Here is a 21390-nt window from a genome sequence, read left to right on the forward strand (position 1 = left end):
CCCCCGGGAGGTGCTCGGCACCACCTGGTATCTGCTGCGATGCTCGACTTGGGTATCAGCAGGGACAAACACACGTTCTTCTGCAGAGCTCAGCCTTCGTGGACCAGCACTATCCCCTGCTGCTTGCAGCTCGGATATGGAGCTCCCCCATCTCCCAGATCACTGTACATTCAAGATGCTTCTCTCAAACGGGATTTTTGGAAGTCTTGCCAGTTGCGTAACCTAGCCAAGATTTGCAACAAGAGGTCGTAATGTTTTTGCTGGTGGTCCATCAAAAAAGGCTTGAGGGAACCTGTATGGTTCTGAAGCACAGATGCCCTCCCCAGAAGAGCTGTACAGGGCTGCACGACAGACAGTCTCCTCAAAGCTGGTTTCCCTTCCCACGCTGAGCTCTGTGCCTTACCTGAATTCAAAACTAACCGTACTTAGACTCTGGTATGAAGTAACTTTGCGACTCCATCACGCAACAATTTGGGCACCCTGGCGGGAAGCGCAACGCTCCTTAACTGCCCACGCCCCTGGGTCGCTGCCTGCGGACTGCCGTGTCCTCCGCAGAGCCGAAGCCGGGGCGGTTGTTGGGGGAAGAAGGAGCAGCGGTCGGTCGGTCGGTCGGTCGGTGCTTGGTAGGTGCTCGGTCGGTCGGTCGGTGCTCGGTCGGTCGGTGCTTGGTAGGTGCTCGGTCGGTCGGTCGGTGCTCGGTCGGTCGGTCGGTGGTCGGTCGGTCGGTGCTTGGTAGGTGCTCGATCGGTCAGTCGGTGCTCGGTCGGTCGGTGGTTGGTCGGTCGGTCGGTCGGTGCTTGGTAGGTGCTCGGTCGGTCGGTCGGTGGTCGGTCAGTCGGTCGGTGCTCGGTCGGTCGGTGGTTGGTCGGTCGGTCGGTGCTTGGTAGGTGCTCGGTCGGTCGGTCGGTGCTCGGTCGGTCGGTGGTTGGTCGGTCGGTCGGTCGGTGCTTGGTAGGTGCTCGGTCGGTCGGTCGGTGGTCGGTGCTTGGTAGGTGCTCGGTCGGTCGGTCGGTCGGTCGGCGGGCCGGCAGGTGGCGCTCCGCCCCCGCGGGTGAGCCGCGCCCGCCGCCCGCCGCCACCGGAGCGTCGCGCTGCCGGTACCGGCAACGCCAGGGCGGGCGGGCGGGAGAGAGAGAGAGAGAGAGAGAGAGAGAGAGAGAGCCGGACACTTCCACGGGGCTGGGCGCCCCGCCGGGCTCGGACAACCACGCGAGGCGGAGGAGAGCGCTTGGAGGAATGGAAACGGCACGCCCGGGTTAGGAGATCGGGGGGCAAGGCGCCGAAAACGAGAACGCACCCAGCCAGCGCTTCGGGTCACCCAGAACTACGCTCGTCAGGTCAAAGACTACCGGGAACCAGCTTGCCTTCCCCATCAAATAAAACCCCCCAAGATAGTTTGTAATCAAAGCAGGCAGGAGATAAGCTTTCCATCTCAGCCCCAAGGTACGTTTTCTAAGGAAGATCCTGCTGGATTTGCGGTAAATTTATGGAAGTTTTAGTGCTTTTGACAGGCGGCTTTCCTGTGAACGATGACACTAAAGGCATCAACAGCTGCATTTAAAAAACAGGAGATGACACCTGTGTCTGGCAGCCAGGAAGGGGTCCCTCCCACCGTCCCACCTGCGCGTCCAGGGGGAGCGCAGCGGCCCCCGTGCTACAGCAGCACCCGCTGCTGCTCAGACTCCTGCCTGTTGCCATTAAACCAAGAAATAGCTGCTTTTAATGGGCAACAACATTTCCAGAGATTAAAAAGTCAAAAGATTGAAGAGTCGAGACGTGACACTGAAATAAATCCCAGCCTATTTTTCATTATTAACTTCTGAGCTACTTAAGATTTTCCATCCTGAAGATGATACCATAGCATTCATCACCTCTGCACACGTAGGGACTAGCGGGTTGCTGTCCTAAACCCAGCACAGCTCGTTCTCCAGATCCCACTTGTCTCCTCAGTGACCTCGTACCTGGCAAAACCACCTTTGGCATTCCCCAGCTCCACACACGGCTGCCAGGAGCCGTGAGTCATCAACCAGAGACAGGCGGTAGGCGAAGACCCTCACACCTTATCACTAGGCAGCAACTGCAGGTCTACGCTCCCACAACAATGAACAGGTAAAGTCTGACTCAGATCTCTTGGGACTTAAATAGCGTATTTAAATGCATTCATTTTTGCTACATTAGTATATCAAAGCACAGAAATAGTGACCACCTCGCTCAGGATAAATGCAAGGACAGATCCACCGCGAAGGACAGTAATGAACTGTTACCTTCCCTGAAAAAAGGGATCACAACAATCAGCTCTCCAAGTACTTATGTGTGCTTTCAATTCATACAGATTTTTCCTCCAGTACAGTAATGAAGTAGTTCAGGAAGAATTTTTTATCCATGCATAATTTTGCTGAAGTTTCACTTTTTCTTGCCAAGAATTTGAGAGGCAGAACTGCAATACAAAATGGCAGCTGAGGAAAGGCAGCATGCCTTGCTAACACTGGCCCCACCAACCTGTGCCTTCACCCGTAAAAAGCCCAGTTTGCTTTACCTTTTCGGTTCATCCCCATCTGGAGGCATTTGAGCAGCCGGCAGTACTGGCATCTGTTGCGCTGTTTGCGTGACATGACGCAGTTCTTGTCTCGACTGCATCTGTAAACCCGCTTGTTGCAGATGCTCCTTTTGAAGAACCCCTTGCAGCCCTCGCAGGAGATGATCCCATAGTGCAGCCCCGTAGCTCTGTCCCCGCAGATCAGGCAGGTTCGCTGATCCACCCGCTCATCTGCAAGAGAAGAGGAAAGGCTTTGTGGTCAACAAAACGGCTTCACCGAGCGATCAGAAACTCTCCTGAGGGGACTGGGAAAGTTTCCGTGCCCCATGGCCTGCCCCGACAGAGTGCAGCAGAGGCACTCACCCAGGAACGCCGGTCTCAGCGGCCCGGCACAGCCCGGCCGGAGGTGCTGCCGGCACGAGGCTCCTCACTGCCTTTACTCGGTCAGCAGAGCGAGGTGGGCAGCGGGGTTTGCCTCCAGCTCTGGAGCTTCACAGGCCTGCCACAAAGCCAGTTCCGCAACCGCCAATAAAGTCATTTCAATTCAACATATTCATAGGAAATCAAGTCCAGAAATTCTCAACAGTGGCAAGAAGAATGAAGTAAAACCCACGTTTGCTTAAAACCCAGCCTCTTAGAAATGCCCTTACACAAAATTTGTCAGAAATGGAATTAGTTTGGGAAATGAAGCACCGTTTAGATCGCGAGGAGCACACGTTACAGCTGTAAGAGGCCACATCGGTGCAGTGCCTGCCTCTGCCACAAAATGGGGTCTCCTCCTGCCACGGGCAGGAGGTCAAACCCATCACTCGGAGGCCAAACAAGTCCCCGAGCAGCTTCCCTGGCACCATCTTATGTATTCCCTTAACAAAGAACAGAGATGAGAGCAAAAAAATGGATGATGTTTTCTCATCAGCATGGCACAAGCACGCTGCACTGCCCCTGAAGTTTATTTTATTCCCAATTTTCAGGTTTTCCTCTGAACACTCCACTTGGTGCCCAGTGGCGCCAGCACCCGCTGTGGGCACACAGTAGGAAAACCGCCGAGTTCCTATAAGGTCAGGTTTGACGAAGAAGCAGCCGGTTGTCAGGCTTGTGCGGATCCATTGCAGAGCACTGGAGAGCAGCAGCGCATGGCTGCAAGGGAAGGCTCCATCTTTCACCTTCCCAGCGCCGGGACAGGACCCTTGGAGCTGGGGCGAGAGTGCGACTCTCCCTGGCAGCCTCCATCAAACTTTGTGCTGCTGTTAGCAGAGAGGAACGGGAACCTTGAGGGGAAAAAGGGTCCGAAGTGCCCTGCCTCAACTGCACAGACCAGGGTGTGCCAGTACAAACATTGTGCCTGGCAGACACCAATAAACGTGAAATACCGTCACACCTTGTGTATTCCCGGGGGCAGGCAGAGGGACCCGCTCACCTCCTCGCTCCCTCCCACGGCTCCAGCAGCACCAGCAAAAGCCTCATGGCACAAGTCACCACCCAGAACCCAAGTGAATTACGTTATGGTTAAGCCACAATGATGTGACTTTACTGTTCCTTTTCCAAATCTTTGGAAGGCCTTTGGATGGCTAAAAATGTAAATTGCAGGACTCGCAGCAACAGGAGCTGTCACATTAAATTTCGTATTTTAAGACACTAATATCACCTCTGAGACAGAGCAGGGATGATGCACGACTCAGCGAGAACCTGTGAGCAGGCAGTGATCTCCGTAGAGGTGATGTCAAATGGAAAGGAAAAAGTAAATGATGGCTGAAGAGACCCAGGTAGTTAACGAAGATGGATCCTCATTACCTTGCATCTGTATAGGGAGGCCTAAACCTTGCTTCACAGTAACACTCAGCTATGCTTAAGATAATGCCAGCAAGTTGCACCAGAAGCTTTTCCTGTAGCAGATGTTTAGCACAGCCAAACAGCTTAACCCCTCGCACACCAGGCCTATCTGCTTTCCCTGCCCCACTGTTGTAACCTACTAATATCCCGATAGTTGCAAACAGAGCTGCACTTTGAAGATGGGCACTATTCAAGTGCGTTCAGGGGTACACACAAATCTGCAGTACACTTTATGGGGTTGCTTTCCCAAATGTCAAATAATCATTACCTGGATGACTAGATCACCCTTGCCAAGCAAGGCAGAGGCACCAAGGAACAGAAAGGGCATCGCTTTGGTTTGGAGCAACAGGACTCGAGGAACCACACTTCTGTCTTTCACTCAGTCGCGCATTTCATAGGGACGCTGGTTAAACCAGATTATTTCTAGTATTTCTTGGCTTGAACACGTGACCGTGCAAATTCCAACGGGCAGAATACCCACCGCTAAAGCGGGACCCGGGAGGTGGCAACAGTTTTCTGCAGCTGCCCAGGGATGAATGCTGCACGTGGTTCTCTATGCAAGCCTCAGGTACCTGGAGTTTAGCTTCAGTGCCTCAGTCCTTTCTCTCTGGAGTTTGTGTGATACATATATTTAATCATGTTTAGTTAAAGACAAGCTGCTTGGGAGACACAAGAAGTGCATATGATTTCCAGGACCTGCCTTGCAGATGCAGGCTGTGCTGCGTAGGAAGTTATTCCTCTATGGCCCAACTGTTCAAAACTCAGAGGAGAAACTTTGCTGCAGGAGCTCATGTGATAGTCAAATTAATGGGGAAATCAGGAGTATGTGGCAGTGCCTGCGGCAGTCAGGGTTGTCCTGTGGGGAAGGGGAAGGTGGGATAGCCTAGACCACATGGCATTTTGGACCTTGCCGGTGGAGCTAGGGAGGAGAGCTGCCAGAGCTGCTTTTCTCTTCCGAGATGGCCGCGAGCTGCAGAGTGAAGGCACTCGAGGGCCAGTGCTCCTTTAGATGCGTCCAGGTGACAGGAGCAGAAGAGAGTGACCCACATGGCACCCTTACACCTCAGCGGGGACAAAGGCTCCTTCCAGACAGCACCCGAGCGGCCACAACGGTGACTTGTCCAGGTGACGAGGGAATTACAGCGATGCTCTGGCGTGGGTGGCAGAGGGTCACGCAGTGTCAGAGATGATGGGTCTTGAGGGGTAAAGGAAAGTGGTTGAGAAGATGAATAATGGGAGGTGGGGAGACGGCAGTAAGAGAAGGGAGACAGACAGACCAGGTCAGAAAAACAAGGAGACAGTATAAGGGACAGAAAGAATAAAAAACCCTTGAAGAGCAAGAAGAAGGAGAAGAGCACAAACTCAAAACAGAGAAACCATCCGGCACGATTGCTTTCAAAAAGATGGCACAGCCAGAGCAGGAAGGGAGGAATAAGGCAGGCACAGCGCCGGGAACAGGCAGGGGCTGAACCCTTGCCTTACACAGGAGATGGAGCGGGGCACGGCAGCTGCCTGCGCCCACCAACCCACCCAAGGAGCAAAGGAGAGAGCTCAGACCAGGCAGACACAAAACTACACAAATCGGCATCGTGCCCGATGTGCTACCCACACCCCGTTGTTCCCGTTTTGGGTCACTCGGTGAAATGACACAGACTTAGAAAATCCCCAACCTTAGGATGGCACCGGCTTGTGAAGATGAGCTGGTTCAAACTCACTTCAGCATGACAACACCGAGCCTGGTTTTCCTCGCTTAGATATGACCAGGGAGTTTTCCGAGACAAAGGTGTTTTTATCCACAGGATTTTTGGAGCGGCAGGAGGTAGCAGTCACAGTGAAGTCCTCTCCAATCTCGATAAAGCCTAAGCAACCTGACAAACCAGTGTGTAGGTTCTTACTATCAGAGAACATGTGAACGCAATAGAAAAAAATGAGCCAAATGTATTAGGATCAGAAATGAAACTATTTTTCAGTTACACAAGCCAAGTAAAAATCTAACCCATCTGTATTCATCTTTAAAAGGTTTGCTAATGCACAGCATGCAAATTTGCACTTCTCTGCGAATGTCACCGCACTTGTTGTAAAACCTTAAGATAAAGGAATGAATGAAGGAAACGCAAACTTTAACTAAAGAAACGTTCGTGATGTCATCACCACACAAAAACGTTCCCAGTTTTACAGGACAGACAACCTCAGGTATGCGCTTAATGAAGACTGCAGAGGAATGCTGCTACAGATCAGGACTGGGGCTATCTGAGCATCTCGCTGAAGGGAGGCAGCTAAACATGACTTTGTAGTCACCAATTGCATAATCTCTACCTTCAGCTATCTGATAAACGCTGGGAGGGGGCCGGGGGATTAGCCTGGGACAGAAGAGTCCTCTATCTGCAGGGTTTAGCTCAGCCTCAGCTTAACTCCTGGCCCTCCCCCTGCTCCCACCAGCAGTGCCATAAATCGTGGGCGCTGGGGGACCCCCGGGTCAGCAGCAACAACCGCGCTCGCTGCCGGGCATGCCATGCCCCAGCCGGGCAGGCTGGGGCGGAATTAGGGAGCCATGAAACTACCGGCTTAAACACACGGCAAAAGGTAGAGGAGGATGGCTGCGGTGGACGGCTGCGGTGGGCGGCTGCGGTGGGTGGCTGCAGCATCCCATGGCAGATCATGGGGCTCCCTCCTCGCCGGAGCAGGCTGATGGCTGAGGATGTAAATGAGGGCTCATTTCCAGGCGCAGCTTTTTTGTTGCAGGAAGAATAGGGCCTCGTCTGGCGAACACGGGAAGCCGGGATGATTAAAGCGAGGAGGAATCAGAATCCTTCCCTCGCCGTCCCCAACTCCCCGCTAGCAGGGTGACGGCGAGGTGGTGTGAATGGCCCCATGGCCACAATAACTGCACATGCCTCCCTGCAGAAGCTGTTAATTGGGTGGGTTTCCAGATTAAAATTCACCATAGAACAGCAGCACACACCGTGAACAAAGACACGGACCTCCAGGAGCTAGAGAGATGCCTGTACACCCCATAAACTACCGCTCAAACAAAACTGGTAGATAAAAAATAATTACCTACTGAAAGTCTTAGAGTTTCAGAGGTTTAAAAAAAATCCTGTAGGAACTGTGACCAGGCCCAAGACGCTCCCCCTGTGGCCCACGGGTTTGCCGGCTCCTGACCTTTGCTATTTTCCACCCTACTTAATGCAAGCGCCTTGTGTAGGCGAACGGTGGGGCAGCCAGGCCAGAATCGTAGCAAACTTTACAGAAACAGTAAAGCATGGGCAAATTTAAAGCAGTTTTGCACTGGGGGTGCTCTGAACTCCCTTAACCTTGAAATTTCAGTAGAATATCGAAACACATAGTAAGTATAATAATTTTAAAGCAAGCAGCCCTCCTTCCTCCCTGGCTCTGTTCCCTCTCATCTGACTGATTCCTCTGGTTTCAAAAGCCACACAAGACAATGTAGCTTAAGAAACAAAGCAATTGGTAAGATTTTTAAATTTTTTTTAAATACCTTGCACATGTTTTATTTCAGAGAGAGAGGGCTGAGGAAGCCCCCCCCTCCCCAATTTTTCTGATGGGTCTTACATTTAACGAACTCATACATGGGATATTCTGGCTTTGTTCTCACAACCCATTGTAGCAGGGGCCACTAAATCAAACAGTTGCTGCTACGACAAAAGCACTCACAAAAATCTCAACCTCATCTTGAACCCTGAAGATTTTTATGGCTACTCCCTCGCTAACCCCTCCCCAAAGCCACATTAAAGGATGTATTGTTTTCAAAGGTCATGGTAGGTTTCATACCACATTTTAATACAATGTAAATTCTCCAAGAATATTATGATGTTACACAAGAGTCACAGAAGACGTAGTGAGAAAGAGAAGAAATCTCTCATTGTCTATGTTTTATAAGGCAAACGGTAGAAGCAATACACTTATTTTTTAAAAGACTTGCTTTTCCCCTCAGTGAAATGAGTAGTCTTGATAATTTTTAGAAGAAAATTCCTAAGAATTTCCAAAAGGAAATACCTCCGAATCCTTGCTGAAGCACATGGCAAAGACACATACAGAAAACACTAAAGCACATGAATGAGCATATAAAATACACAGCAAATAAATAAAAGTATCAGGACACACGTCCAGCCCTCAGCAAGTCTCCATCACCGCTCCCACCTGTATCGCTCCTGCGGACAAACACCCGAGCAGGCTACCGGGAAGCGCCTTTGGTGTTCCGAGAGTGGGCAGGCAGCACGGCCGCATTCCTGGAGGGGGACCAGACGCTGGCTTCATCTTGGCAGTTCCTCACGGCTGTGAGAAGGATTGCACCCACCCCTCCAGATGCAGCGTAAAACCATACAGCACCTACAGCTCCCTGCGAGCGATTTACCTTGGAAATAAGACCGTGTGTCGGTGCAGCCAGCTTGCGTGACTTGTAATATCAGTGCTTTATAATGGAGCAGAAACAAAGACTTTACTTCCTAGAGTGAGGCCAAAAGTGAAGGCACAAACCCTCACCCAAACGCCCAGAGCAGACGGTGCTGGGATTTGGTCCTGTTGAAAAGTGAGAGGGAGGACGCAGAAAGCTGAAGTTTGCAAAACTTCCCATTTTTACAGCAGAACGTGATTTACAGCTAAGGAAATCTTTCATAGCTGAAAAAAAGATTATAGACGACACTCAGCACCGCAATTCATTAATATATTCAACATCTTTTCAACTGTGTATCATTTATTTGCTTTGTGATTAACTCACCCTATCACACACACCCCACAGTACCCTTTAGCTGGGTTTAAATCTCAAGCTGCTAAATACCAGCTGTTTAGGGAGGGGGAGATCTCACACATGTGTTACTTAAATCCTAACAAAATCTCGCTCGCCTCTGATGATGCCTCAAACACAAACAAACGCCTTGAAGGTTTCTTTTTCTCCTTATCTTTCCTAAAGATTTTTTTCACTGTCAATGTTTAGTTTCAAGAAAACCGTCTTCTTAAATTCAAGACACAGATTTGGGGTGAATCCCCCCTCGCTGCGGAGTGCTGCATTGTCCAAACAAGCCCACCCCCGAAACCAGATGCGTTTGCTTAAGGGGCTTTTCTTTAACTTATAATCGATGAACACAGGGATTAAATTTTCTGTTGGGCGGCCCCTCCCCGGGACAGGAGCGACCTCGGCGGCCGAGCCCATCCCTGGGTGCACAATGGGCCGGGGCGTCCCGCTCCTGCTCCCCATCGACCCCGCAGATGGGGGTCCCGGCCCCGCGCTGGATGCGGGCGAAGGCACCAGCGTCCTGCCTGGCCAGGCCGGGCTCAAAGAGCAGATTGTGCTGCCCCGGATCAGGCTGGCCATGGTGAGAGCCTGAATAGAATTAACCCTCTGTGAACTAAAACAAAAACATTTGTGTGCCCAGCTGCGATAAAGGTTAATTTAAATGGACAAGCCTCCTCAAGTCCTTTAAAAAAAAAAAAGAAAGAAGGGGAAAGAAAGAGACTGCCTGCAACCTCATGTTCTGTACTGTAAAAAGATGCTCTAATTATGGAGACACAGAGAGTGTGGTCGCATTTTAAAAAGCACCGACCGAGTATTGAAAAGAAAAGAGGAGAAATGCTGCGACAGAGAAATGGCCAGCGCGTCTCAGCTTTGCTCTCCCTTTCCAGTAATCAAATCCAAAAACAGTCTTATTCCACGCTGATTTTGTTTCTGCCAAAGAAGAGTTCAGTCAAAAGAAAACGCTCATAAAACCCCCAGAAGTCATTGGTTGCTCTTTTCCGTGTAGGTATAAATCAAGAGTGTGCAGCTGATGAAACCCATCACCCTTCCCTTCCCCGGGCTGGGACCTATCACCATTTGCATATCAAAAACTCATCTGCGAAATGCAACTTCTCCCAGGCAGGCTGGGAGCCCCTCTCCCCCTGGCCTTGCCTCTCCTCCTCACCCCAACACCCAGCCCTGCGCCCCGGAGCACCCACGTCCCACGGGACCCAGCGCCGGCAGGAGCCGGCCAAGGGACGAGGGACGCTGCGAGATCTTTGCCCCGCTCCATTGTGCGGCACAGGGAGGACGGGCGACGGGGCCTGATCCTTCACTCCAGCCAGTTGTTGCACAAAGAGTTTGGAACAAAAGCCCACGGCACCAAAATGTGCCCCCGCTAGCTGAAGCGACAGCCTGCAGCCGCCGTAGCAGGCACAAGGGTCTCCATCCCTCGCGCTACCCACCCCTTCACAGGGTCTGGAGATCGATTCCGAGCTTAACCGGCGCCTTCCTAAGTGATCAACTTTCTCTAATCCAACTTAAAAAAAAATAAAGCTTTTTGCATGGTCCCCTGCCCTTGCTCCAGCATGGTCATAGGCTCCAAATTAAAATCTGGTTTAGACTCTATTTCTTAAAATTGATAAATTACAAAGCAGTAAGATTAAAAACTGACTTGCCTGCCTAAAAATAATTCTCTGGGAGCTATGTAAGTTGTCTAGATGTGCAACGACTGAGAACGATGCAGAATTAAGAATATCTAAGATTAAAACAACAACAACCACCACCACAACAAAACGCAGCGGTCCCTGCCTACGAGGAGCCAGGGCCTAGGCACAACTAAAAATCGTGACTTTTCTAAACGTGTGTTACCCGAACACGCGCTGTGCTTTCCTTAAATATTTCGCCCTTATTCTGAAGAAGAGCTTTGCCACTGTCTTCAATCGGGGGGGAGGGGGGGGGGGGGAGCTGTAAAATATCAGTAACTAGTATTAGTCCCAGGAGAGATGGAGCTACGTTATCAAGTGCCTGCATGACCCCGATACTATCAATAATTAACGATACTAAAAAAAGCTCTTCCAGATGGTCGAGGGGATTAGGAAGTTTAAAATATAAACAAATTAAGCCACAAAACAAACTAGTACCCTTTTTTTTTGTCGCTGTTTCAAATGGCATAATCCCGTTCGCAGCCGCAGCCTGCGACGCGCGGCCAGCACGGCGCAGCTCGCAGCCGCCTTAAAAAGAAGGAAAGGGAAAAAAAAAAAGGCGAGAAAAGGGGGAAAAAAAAAAAAAAAAACCCCAAACCAAACCCAAACCCCCAAGCCTCCGCGGCTGTTCCGCTGCCGCAGCCCCGGTCCAGCTCCCGGTCCCCGCACCGCCAGCGCCCGCTCCCCCCGCCGACCCCGGCCCCGTTGCGGCGGCGGCTGCCGGGGGTGGGGGGGGTGTGAGGGGGGGTCGGTGGCGGGAGGCGGCGTCCCCGGGGCCGCCCCCCCAGCCCGAACAAAGGCCCGGCGCCCCGCTCACCTTCCATGCAGGTCGAGTCCCGCTTCATCCCCCCGGCGCCGCGCTCCTAGGGCCGCCTCATGGCGGCGGCGCGGCGGGGAGCGGGGCCAGCGGCGCGGGCGGGCGGGCAGCCCGGCTCGGCCGTCGCCGCCGACCGCGGGCCGGCCCTATGCTAACGAGCCGTGATGTCAGCGCCGCCTCCGACGGGCACCGAGCCCCGACGGGCCCAGCCCGGGGCGGGGAGGGCGGCGGGGGGAGGAAGGGGCCCGCCTCGGCCGGGGTCCCCGCCGAGCGCCGGTCCCGCGGGCGGCTGGACGCGGCGGGCCCTCGGCCGTCGTCGCCCCCCCGGGGGGAACGGGGCGCGGGGACGGCTCCGGGTGGGTTTTGCCCCGACTTGCGAGCACGGTCTGCTGAGGGGTTACGCCAACAGCCGGGGAAAAACCAGAGGAGTTTCTGCGACGGAAATTATTTCCTCAAACCGGTAACCGCTGCCGGCCCAAAACTCCCGTTTGGTTTTAATCGTCGCCCACACGCAAGCTCGGGATGGACGGACGGGTCCCGCTGCACATCCAACCGAACGCGGGCCGCGACGGGCACGGCTTGCCTGCGTGGGCGAGGGAAGGCGTCGTGCCGGCCACGAGCAAGCGCCTTCCCGCGCTCCCGGCGCAGGCGGCAGCCGCAGCCCACCGTGAACGTGGACCGGGATCCCCGGTTCCCACGGGACCGGGAACTGGGGCGCTGCCGCGGCGGTGGTGGTCACGACGGGGTGGGGGATCGGAGCCCTCCTCGCGCGGGTCTGCGTAAGCCAGCCTACGGGGACGGGACGCTGGCGACTGGATGCTCGCCCCAGCTTCCTCAGCGGAGGAACACGTGCGCTTTCTCTGTGGTCATAGAGAGGTTTCCAAAGGGTGAACAGTCAACATGGCACGCGCTCACGCTCTATTTCATAGTCGTCATTTACAGAAACGCGGTAGTTGCCAGACGAGCAGGAGCACAACCTGTTCCAGCATCCCCCTCGGCCATGCCCAACACCAGCGCTCTGGAGGAAAGCCGAAGAAACTGCCGCACGATCCATTTTCTGTCCTCTGAGGCTGCTTAGCACAGGCTTGCTTTAGAAAAGTGATTTCAGCATCAGTTTGTATTGTTGTCATCAACCTCACAAAAGCTGACTTGAAGATTAGTACCCAGACGAATACGGAAAACAAACCTGGCTCTAGAAAAAAATACACCTGCTGAGCCGCGCTGGGAAAGCGGGGTGTCTGCCTTCTGCCTGCAGGTACGCTCTGCAATCAGCTTTCTAAGTGCCACGGTAGCATTTTGAAGTTGGGATGGAGTGGGGAAGAAACAAACCACTGCATGAAATACAGCAGCAGATCAGGAAAAAAAAAGTAGGTGTGCCGTCAGCAGGCACAAGGGCTCTCTGAGTCCCCGTGAGAGCACGTCCCACGGGAGGAGTGGTGCGGTCGATGCTGATGGGGACGTGTGAGCTGTGCAGCCCAGTTCTGGTCGCCTGAACCACGCGGTGGTCTAAGGACAGCGGTGAGTGCGGGGAGACAATGAACAGGGTAGGACTGGTGCACAGGCAGCTGGTGATGGACAAGTGCAAAGGTCAGCCAAATGATCAGAACTTAACAGTATGATCTGCACCAGCTTGTCAGTGAGCTGACATTCACCTTCCTAATGGAAACAGTTTCAGCAGCGCTATTGCTAGAAAGGAGTTAAAATCACACTGGCCATAGCTCCAACAAGAAAACCTGCACTGTAATGAAAAACACTACATGGGACATTGGGTGTTTTGTCTTTTCCCAGTTTCTCTCTCACCTAATTAAAAAATCCATGCTGCTCAACCTCTTCAAGGCGGATCATCTCTGCCTCTAAACTTGGTGGCTCTGCAAACTTTCATAACAACAAATCTGTGTCCGATTTAGCTGCCCGCCTCAAAACAGGTACTACCATGGCAGCACTGGTAACAGTGAGCTCTCCATCAGATACAGCTGTGTGTTTCTCTGCACCAGTGAATGTTCTCATGAATCTCTTCTGCTCCTTCATCCTCCTCCTGGGATGAACTCAACCTTGGATATTACATGGTTCATGCCTCCTTAGTGCTGCAAACATGGGATACCCGATAAGCTGTCCCAGTGGTCAGCTGGGTTTGACCAAGCCCAAAACAACGCTCACCACACTGAGGCATTTAAGGGAAAGGCCAAAAATGTTTCTGCCAATGCCCAGTTCCACCTGTCCTCCAGATGTCTACGCTGACTCCGTTCAAAAGCCATAGTCTGCTTCTGTTCCTCATCCTGAGGACCGCAGGGCTCAACCATGCTCTGAGAAATGGCTGACTTAAAATAAACAAGGCACAGAGGCAACAAAAGAGGTCATATTTCACTCGATCCCAAGCCTGAAATTTTATTGCTTTCTGGTGACATCCAGCAATGCAAATAACCCCATGTGCACGCAAGAGCAAGGCTCAGCAGCATCCTCCTGGCAGTCTGGGCACCCTGCTCCAGCTCACCCCGCTTGGGCAGGGGGGTTTGACCCAACCGTCTGGGAGGTCCCTGCCAACCCCAACCCTTCTGTGATTCTGTCTATTCATAACCCCGCTTTTAACCCATCATTTCTGCAGGAGCAGGTGCATAATGCAGGAGCAAGCTGTCGCAAAGCAGTCCTTCACTGGGCCAGGTCTCCAGTTTGCTTATGCTGTAAATCTGTAAAGTTGCTGTGTCGGTCCTTGACATGCTCTTCGGATTGACCTCTCTTTTTTTACTTTGGAGGTTACCAAAGCAGGGCCGTGCGAGGAGCCTGCTACCCTGCCTTTGCAGCGCATGGCCAAGGTAAGCCATCCCCTGGCTGCGCTGTTTACACAGCTGTTTGCAATTGTGCCTGCTCCCAAATCTCTGCATTCTTTGTCCCATGCGAGCACTCCGCTCGCTCCCTGCGTCCCTCGAAGAAGTGTGACCAGAATGCAGAGTGCTTATTTTGTAACACCACAGTGTGATGTGGACACAGCGCTCTGAAATAAAGCAACTTAATCTCAGGATAACGCACTGACACAAAGTTGCTCACACAACTGCTGTTGGGACTCAAAACAGAGATACATCAACCCCCCACCCCCGCTAATTCAGAAACAACTGCAATTGTAGACAAAACCTGGCTGGGAAAACGGATAATTGGCCAAACAATCCCCAAATTACTCAGAACTCACTTACATTAAATACATGTCACAGTTTGTCCATAATAAATCCTCAAGGGCAGAAAATAATTACAGAGATCTGGAACTGGTCTGTAAAATGAGAGGCCAAACTAGGAATGGGCAGAGGGCAGGAAAAGAGACAAGGAAGATTAATTCTGTTGTCTGAACCAAACAGCCTTAAAGCAAGCCTGGTAAAAGGAAAAATAAAGTGGCTGGTTCTGGTTTTAGCCTGAATCAGCCAATTCCCACCCCAAACAGAAAAAGCTAGCGCTACTGTAACTGACATCTAAAATTTTAGAATAACACCAGTTCATAACAGTAAAAGCCAAAACCACTGCCAAAAACTGGACAAGTGACACCGCTGCCTGCCTAACAGATTTATTGTCTTGATGTTATGGCCATAAGGGACGGGCATGGGAAGCAAGAGGAAGACACAGGAAGAACTCCAGGGTGTGCTGAGCATTGGCTCATCCCGCTACCAACGGGGTCACTTGTCTGCAAGCAAGGACAGGAAAAACACTGAGTTTTGCTGCAATTTGCCCACAGCGAACTGTGATGCCAGGCAAACCAGCCAGAAGACAGTGGAGAAGATGACAGGTTATAAATGTGGCAGGAGAAAAGGAAAATATGGATAAGAGTTGTGCAACGCTTTAAAAGGCATCCTGTACGGATGCAGGCGTGCTTTGAGAGCTTCTTTGTAAGAACATTTTCCCTATTTGCTTTTGGGAGCACGGGTGTTTTGCCCAGGCTGCCTGCGGGAAGCGACTCTGCGGGCAGGAGCAGAGCGGGCACTGCTGGGCACTGCCCCGCTCCCTGGGTGCTCCCTGGGCGCGTGCCATGAGACCACGATTCCACAGAGAAGGAATTCCCAAAAGATGTGACTTTTTCAGAAATGTAGAGCCTAACTGGAGTCACGAGGCAGCGCTGAAATGGGTCAGACACTGCCAGACCAGGACGGCGGAGGTCTTCCAGGACACAGTCTGCAGGCACCGTCACTTGCCACAGACGATCCCTAAAAACCTTCATGACAAAACCCAAATTTGGGCAGAGCAGGGCTGGCAGAGCCGGTGGCCCCAGGACAGGGGCAGCCCTTCCTCGTGCTCTCGCCCTCCCACGCACAGTCACCGTTTCATAATTCTCTGGGCTCTAGCCAGGCTTTGCCCATTTTCATGACAATCGGGGCTCTGTTGTGTCAACGCAGTTTGAGACATCGGCCCCTTTGTGGCACGAACAAAGTCCGGGCTGTGGATAACAAAACCGAGCACATCTCAGCACTGAAGGCAACTAAACCAAGAGCTGCCTCCACATAACTGAGCTTGCCACAGACCAGACTAAAATACTAAAGTGGATTTGATTTCAAGCAACAAATAGCACATAAGGAAATACCAGACTCCTGGCTTTGTTTTTATTTTACTAACAAACGGTGCCACTGGCAGCATCTCCATTTTGCAGCGCCGATGCTCCTGAGCCCGCGCAGTTCGGCAGGCACAGGAACAGCCCCATGCACGTGGGAGCCTCAGCCGAGGAACGACACCCAGCGCCCGCACGCCCGAACCAAGCTGGTTTGCAAATGTAGCTGAATAAATGTTATAAACTCAGATTAAAGCATCTCAGCAGCCTCAGTACTGTGGACGTTACCACTTTCAGCCATTGCAGCGAAAGAACTGGTTCCAAGTAAACACAGCACGTGCTTTCCCCAAAAACTCTGTCCCCCTCACTCTATGTATACAGGTATTTCAGAAAAAATTAAAAAATTAAAATAAAATTGTTTAGAGAAGCTACGGAAGGAACTGCAAGAAATGATAATAGACGTCCACCTGACTTCTGAGAAGTCCTGTGATAATGGTTTAATAACAGATGCGGGTAATTCCTCCGCTCCCTAGCGTTAAACACACAAGGAACGTGGTGTTAATAATTCTGGTGAAGGTATTCACTTGGTGCACATAAAATTAAGCATTTTCCTCCTTCTTACTAGCTCAATAGGTCATTGTGCAAAAGGAATCCTCCTATCAATTTCCCATTTTATCTATTTATATTTTTATTTGCTTGGCTACTGAATTTGCCATCCCAGTCTATTGAATGCCTTGCAAGAAGCATTTCATTGCATCTTGCTTGATGGGTGACAAACAGTGGAGAGCAGCTCTGTGTAACAGAGGAAAAAGCAGGGGGGAGGTTAAGGGCTCCTTAGAGAGGTTGCCTTCAGAGGAAAAAAGGAAAACAAATGGGATTGTAGGCATGAGAAGTATATGGTTTTACTGCCTTAGTGGGCAAGTACAAGAAAGGAGAATTGCAAAGGGAAAAGCTTTACATTTCTATGAGCAGGCAATCGAGCTCCATTCTAAACCCTTCGCAGAAAACGCTTCCCTTCTTATGAGATGACTCCATCCCATTCTGGGAGCGCGTCTCCTGTAACTCCCAGTAACCCAGATTGGGTCACGTGGTATCAGATCATTCTGGAAAATGGGGACAAGTCCTTGAGCTGGGCCCCCGTGACCCGCGATAGCCCTGCAGCACCCTGAGCACCTGCCACTCGCCACGGCGCCTGCACAGCCAGGGCAACAGCGAGCCCAGGACCAGATCCGACCCTCGCACCCTCGTCCTGTCCTTCTGCAGTCACTCGCTTCTCCCACGGGACCAATATTCAGGCACAGAATCCATCAAGCAAACACCGGGTGCAGCAGTGGGGCTTCGTCCCAGCGTATCCCACCCACAGAAACAGCGCACCCCATCACACCAGTGTGTGCACAAATGAGCAGAAATCTCCTCATCCAAACCTGAGATGGGTCCGTGCCTGGGCAGACAATGCAGATGTTTAGCGGGATGTAGGAATGGAGGAGAGGCACGTAGGTCAGAAGGCAGAGAGCATCTCCCGGATTCGAAGAGGCAGGAAAAGTTTTGTGCATTTAAGCGGTAAACTGAAAAGCCGAAAGATTATTTTATGCCTGACCTACATAAAGTGCAATCGTACAGCTACACTGGTCTGCGGCAGTTGCTGGTATTTTTAGTAATAACAGCAACAGACCAAGAGTTTGTTGTTATAACTATTGTTATTATAGTTCTGAGCATCGTTTCTAAATAGGCAGCCTGATGGATGAGCAGCAGTTGTTGATATCCCCAGGAAAAGAACGAAAAACAGCGAGAGGACATTTCCTCAAATTTCAGGTCAGACAGCAAAACAAAGAGGAAAAAACCTTGAGAACTAAAGCTGCAGATTCTGTACCTGCATCAAACACATTGTTACGACTGCAGTTGCTCATTAGCTGGTTTAGATCATTAGGAGCACGGGGCAAATCCTGTTTGTGAACTAACGGACTGCACATCGGTGGGGCTCGGCAGAGGGCACGGGGAGGTGGCACAGCACAGGAACCAGCGCCGAGAGGAGAACCTGAAGGCGCGGGTGACGGGCAAGCAACGCCGAGCGAGGCCGCGAGCATCACTGAGCATCACTCGTCCTAAGCAGGGCCACCTCCACCAAAGGCGAGCGCACGCCTTCTACGGAAAGAGAGAAAACGTCGACATCGGGGTTTACACCAAGTTTAAGACACGTGCTACCCCCAAGCCCGAGCGCGCCCCCAGGTGCGCCGGCGTCCCCGTCCTCCCCCCCCGGTGCCCTCCCTGCTCCCGGCCGCGCTCCTTCACCACGCTCCGTCCCCTCGGAGCGGAGCGGGGGCGCCGAGCGGGAGGCGGGTTCCCAGGCTGCCGGCTGGACAGGAGAGGGCAGCATCCGACAGACGGACCGGCCCCGCCGGGGGGGGAGCGGGGGGGGCACCCCGGGAGCACGGCGGGCCCGACCTCGTAGCGCAGGCAGCGGTACAGCAGATCTGCGACGTGCCGCCTCAGCCGCACCGTAAAGCTGAGTGCTATGTAGCTGTAAACCAAGACTTTAAAATCAGCTTGTAGCGTCCTCGGGAGCAGAAGCCCATCAGCTCTGGTCCAAGTCTCGGGGGCCGGAGTCCCCCCGGCCGCCCGCGCCGCTGTCAGACCGGGGCTCTGCGATACTCTCACCTTCCCTGGATGCTCCACAGGTGACCGAGACAGAAACGAGTCCGCTAGCCGGCTGGTTGGCCCCTCGGTGTTATTTTTGCTGCAGCTATTAGCTTTTCTGCTCTTAGGAGCAGCTATTCAAAAGGTCTTTTTTTTTTTTGCCAGTCGTCCTTGAGTATGACATTTAACTTGTTGAAGTTTGCAATATTCTTTTCAGGAAAAGCTGAACAGAAATGTCCTTCCAGAATTTACAAGAAGGAAGGAACTGTCTGGTATACCCTGACGATACCCACAGACTTCCCTTTAGTCCCCAGGTAACTGGCCAAGAATACATCCATTCAGAAAACAGCGTATTCCACTGAAAAAAAGAACATCACCAGAACTCCCAGCTTCTGTAAGAACCTCTGCCAACACCTCCTCAGCTTGAAGACTGAATGATTTACCACCTTTAATGTATCTCACCTTAACCACCTACAAACCACAATTGCTTCTTGAGATGATGTCAAGTTTAAATGAAATTGAAAATGCCAAAATCTATGGAAAATGTACTTATTAGACATGCAAGGATGATTAAGGAAAGAAAAGACGACACTGGACAACGGGCCAGGAAAAATTCCCATACTCAAAAAAAACTTGTGTAAATTCAACTTCCTTCCTAGAGGGACTCCAAGCAGTGAAGTAAAGGAACCCAGCACAGCAGAGGTGGCACAGTGATCTACCTGGCACTGTTTTACAGGAGTGAGGGGTCAATGCCAAGCCTAGCTGCCTATGAGCATGATTTTTCATGGGCTCTGAAGCCCCTTTCGTTGTCTAGCCGTAACGTGAAGCACCCAGCTCAAAGCTTCACCAGTGGCTCCTTAAGAAAGACACTTCAATCATTTTAAGTTTCTGCTCTTGCAGATGTTGGGGAAATGTTCCCATAAACTGCATAGGTTGTTCTGCCCGCAAAGTCGAATCCTTACGTGTACAGCAGGTAGTGTGATTTCAGCATGACACCACAGAGGAGCACAGTGCTCGGGAAATGAAATCTTTGTATTCTGTCCAGTCCTTTGGAGCAGCCTGGAAATCCAGGGCACTTCTGCATTGCTACATCCTCCTACTAATACTGCTCTCACTTTTCAATAGGGCAAGAGCTGGGTCCTGAAAAAGTAACTGTTACATCCCCGTCTTCCTTCTGATAAATCTGCCCCTAGTCCTTTCCTTCTGATAAACTAGATGCTCCATTTTCACGTCATCTCGACCAGCAGCTCCTAGGCCCCAGATACCACCCATGCCAGAGAGCACGAGGTCCCAAATTAAGATGTACGTGACTGCAAATAAGAGCTAATTTTACTAGACTAACACCAGGGAAAAAAAATCTTCCATCCTCCTCTCTGTGAAGCTACACAGAGCAAACTATTCACATGCTTATTACCGACAGATAGCGAGGCTGCCACAGAGCAGGGATTGCTTCTCTGGGTGTAAAGACTGAATCGAACATGCAGTATTTAAGACAATTAGGTTTTCAAAGAAACTACACTAAACATTTCTTTCATGTGTAATCAAATTATGTTAAAGCAAACCTCACATTTAAACCATTCCATTGGTCAGCTCCTATTTGTTTTCCCTGCACCCTCATTTTTGCTCCAGATCTGTCACATTACATTAACACCTTTCCTACTCACTGCCTACAGAAATAACAGCCTTCGACATGCCTGCACAATCCATTTGTCCTGCTCTAATTACTTTTTGACATAGCCTCTTTTGCTGTTATCTTGCCTTTTCTGACCTCTGTCTGTATTAAAGCCATTTAAAACAATCTTTAAACTCGGTATCTATTGTGATGTGTCTTACGTGATACTGCTGGAGTATCAGGCAGCAACATTTTGTAAATCAAATATTTAAATCTATGGTAATAAGATAATGTACTTGAGGAGGAAAGCTACCACATATTGGTAGCAGCTACAGCTGGCTGTTCATAACATGAATCCCCAGGACTGCAACACATTTTCAGGATGAAATTCCTGTAGTCATAAAACTGCTCTACATAACTAGGTAGCTCAAAGATGAACAGGGTCTTCTGTGCACTAAGGAATTTCCCTTAATTTCACAAATGGGGAGGAAAGAAGGAGAAATTGAGAAAAGTGGTCGTCTTGCACAAAAAGAGCCCCAACAGCCACCAAACAAATTGAGTAGACAGGAAGAGGGCTAAGCAGGGTGCACCAACAATGGCAGTTCAGAAGGAAGCATGACAAATCACACTCTCCTCCAAACCCAGAGAAGAAACCAAGAATGTCTAATCCCAATATCCCTCTGTTTTCATCAAGCCCATTCAAAAAATGTGCCCTCATTTTCTTTTGTGGCTGATTCACAGAAGATGAGCCTCTAATTACCAGCTACTTCCCTGGTTCAGCAGCAGAGGATCTGCTCTGTGCCAAGTGTCTGCTTCGAAGTCAAGAACTTACTCCACATGGTGGAACTAATTTTTTGGATATCAAGTTGATCCCTATGTACATATGTCTCACAATACAGTCTAACTACATCTTCACACGCTATCTTCCACAGGATCCAGCCTCATGCTAACTTAATTGGTAGCTAGTCAATATTTTACTCACATCAGAAGATACTTCACAAGCC

At 51.1% G+C, this 21390-nt stretch overlaps 1 protein-coding gene across 3 annotated transcripts in view; it reads right to left on the bottom strand.

Moving 5' to 3' along the window:
* NR6A1 (nuclear receptor subfamily 6 group A member 1) overlaps positions 1–21390 on the bottom strand; it is a 101348-nt gene that overhangs the window by 22713 nt on the left and 57245 nt on the right. For 2 of the 3 annotated variants that reach the window (XM_049831620.1, XM_049831619.1), the window contains exon 3: positions 2537–2767. In XM_049831620.1, the coding sequence (XP_049687577.1) occupies positions 2537–2767 (231 nt within the window). Of the gene's footprint in view, positions 1–2536; positions 2768–11621; positions 11802–21390 lie in introns of those variants that run through there. The other variant, XM_049831621.1, reaches the window with a different exon arrangement.

Source organism: Accipiter gentilis, chromosome 29 (assembly GCF_929443795.1).
Source record: "Accipiter gentilis chromosome 29, bAccGen1.1, whole genome shotgun sequence".
NCBI classification, from domain to species: domain Eukaryota; kingdom Metazoa; phylum Chordata; class Aves; order Accipitriformes; family Accipitridae; genus Astur; species Astur gentilis.